The 2,500-nt window shown below is 33.4% G+C and overlaps 1 protein-coding gene across 1 annotated transcript; it reads left to right on the top strand.

Moving 5' to 3' along the window:
* Positions 1-1,546: 1,546 nt before the first annotated feature.
* LOC137659808 (uncharacterized) lies at positions 1,547-2,128 on the top strand. Its single transcript, XM_068394604.1, has one exon. The coding sequence runs from the start codon at positions 1,547-1,549 to the stop codon at positions 2,126-2,128; it is 582 nt and encodes a 193-aa protein (XP_068250705.1).
* The last annotated feature ends 372 nt before the right edge of the window (positions 2,129-2,500 follow it).

Genomic DNA, 2,500 nt, shown 5'->3' with positions numbered 1-2,500 from the left:
AATCCACTCTAGCTATCAATTAATTTCTAACCCTAACCCTATCTAACCGAGATACACCAGCCACACTTCATCTCAAACATTAAATTTCTCTTCCCATCACTTTCATCCCCAAAGCTTCGATGTATACATCACAGTTGGTGCAATCACTTTCTCTTACAAAAGTTTCTACATTCATCGCTAACCCTCTGTTCCTTATAACTCCCTTCACTGCAGGGCTGGCTCGTCCTAAAGGCGAAACTAGGCAGTTGCCTAGGGTGCAAGAATGAAGGGGGTACAAGAACTGGGAAATAAATAGATAAATAAATAAATAAACATAAATATATATGCAAAGCAATTATATATATATACAGAACAATTATAAATATACAGAACAATTATACATAAATTTATATATATATATATATATATATATATATATATATATATATATATATATATATATATATATATATATATATATATGCATATATATATATATATATATATATATATATATATATATATATATATATATATATATATATATATATATATATATATTACTATAAACAAAATTATACAGAAAGCTACAATGACTTTTTTTCATAGTTCAATATACTGTTCAACTGAAATTAAATATTTTTCTAAAAAAATTACGCAGTTTTATACTACTTACAAATACAATAAAGCAAGGGTACATTTAGTTAACTTGAACTGAGTAATACTGAATAGACGGAAACCAAAGTAATGTAGTTAAATGTTCGAGTCACTTGACAAATATTTCTGCACCAATTCTTTAAAAAGAGAATTATTTACTTTTAATAATCTAATAATGTTATTTTTAGAATGAATTATGATATGCTTGCCATGAAAAAAAATGACGAAGTCTTATGATATTATTGAGATTACATCATGCCATACGAGTATGGGACACGCAGAATCTCTCTCTCTCTCTCTCTCTCTCTCTCTCTCTCTCCGCGCGGACATTTTTCCAGATTTTTTTATTTTATTTATTTTTTTTTTTTATGCTGCAACCCACATCGAGCAACGTGTATTATACAAGTTACCGTCTACTCCGTCTTACTGAAAGTAAAGTTAGTGTTTCCTCTGAAAGCTACAAAGGCACTTCACTTCTTTTCTCTGGTGAGTCAGACCGTGAGGGGAAATCTTGGAGCACAGACATACTGCACATTCCCCTACATGTCTACAAGTTGAGACTCGAGAGTGAGGATGTACTGAAACGTCATGTACAAAGCTTAACAGTAAAACCTCTGAGTGAAACACGATGGGAGAGTCGGATAGATGCACTAAAACCCATCCGTTACCAAATTGGTGACATATATGATGCTCTACTGAAATGGCAACAGATTCTACTCTCCTTGGATCATCTGGAAATTCCACACGTGCAGAAGCTAAAGCTCTTGCAAATGGCATTGCAACATTCAAATTTTTGGTTTCATTGATCGTTTGGTATGACATTCTTTTTTAAATAAACATTACCAGGAAGCAACTACAAGCAAAAGAAAATTATATTTCATCAGCATTAAAACAACTGGAATGCACTAGAATGTTTCTAGAAGAGAAAAGAAGTTATACAGAGTTTGAAAAGGTACTAGTTGATGCTACTGAATTGGCTAATGATTTGGAGATAAACCAAGTTTTTGTTGCAGATTTCGTTCGTCTTAGGAAAAAGAAAAGGCAGTTTGACAATGAAGGAGAAGACACACCAGTGCAGAATGGTAAAGTGAACTTTAAAGTTAACTTCTATTTTGCTGTATTCGATGTTGCCATCAATTCTGTACTGGAACGTTTTCAGCAACTGCAGCAGATGAAGTCTGTTTTTGGTTTCCTGTATGATGTGAAATCACTTAATGGGATAACAAACACACAACTTATGGAACATTGCACCAAGCTGGAAACAGCACTACGAGATGGAGAGAGCAAGGACATAGACGCCACTGACTTGTGTCATGAACTTCAGGCAGTTGCACGCCGCTTTCAGCCTGACACTGTCACTCCCCTGGATGTTTTAAAGTTCATTTGTGAACAAGGGCTGGTTCACAGTGTACCCAACACATTTGTTGCCTTGCGCATTCTGCTAATTTGCTTGTTACTGTGGCGGGCGGTGGGAGAAGCTTCTCAATATTAAAATTAATTAAGACGTATTTGCGGTCTACAATGACAGAAGAAAGACTTGTAGGTCTAGCTATGGTCTCTATTGAGAACGATATCGCACACAAAGTTGATCTAAAGAATGTAGTGGGTGATTTTGCCAAGAAAAAGGCTCGGAAAGCACAATTTTAGTTATCTGTAGTTGTAGCCATGAATCTAGAAAGATTCAGTGCTCACTGAAATTGAATTTCTCATTTCTGCCATTGACAGATATTGATAAATTTTAGTATAAAGTTATAATTATATTATAATTAAAAGTTGTAATTGTAAACAGTTCCTAATAATATAAAATTTAAACAATTGTTCCTGAGTTATCTTCATGTTTACTTCAGAATTATTAATTATTCTC

The sequence above is a fragment of the Palaemon carinicauda genome, chromosome 20 (assembly GCF_036898095.1).
Source record: "Palaemon carinicauda isolate YSFRI2023 chromosome 20, ASM3689809v2, whole genome shotgun sequence".
Classification (NCBI taxonomy): Eukaryota; Metazoa; Arthropoda; class Malacostraca; order Decapoda; family Palaemonidae; genus Palaemon; species Palaemon carinicauda.
The sequence above is the reverse complement of the archived record's forward strand: the minus strand, read 5'-3'. Positions and strand labels throughout refer to the sequence as shown.

Bases quoted from the DNA above. Each gene is read 5' to 3' on its own strand.
- LOC137659808 (XM_068394604.1), top strand. From the start codon at position 1,547: ATGTTTCTAGAAGAGAAAAGAAGTTATACAGAGTTTGAAAAGGTACTA.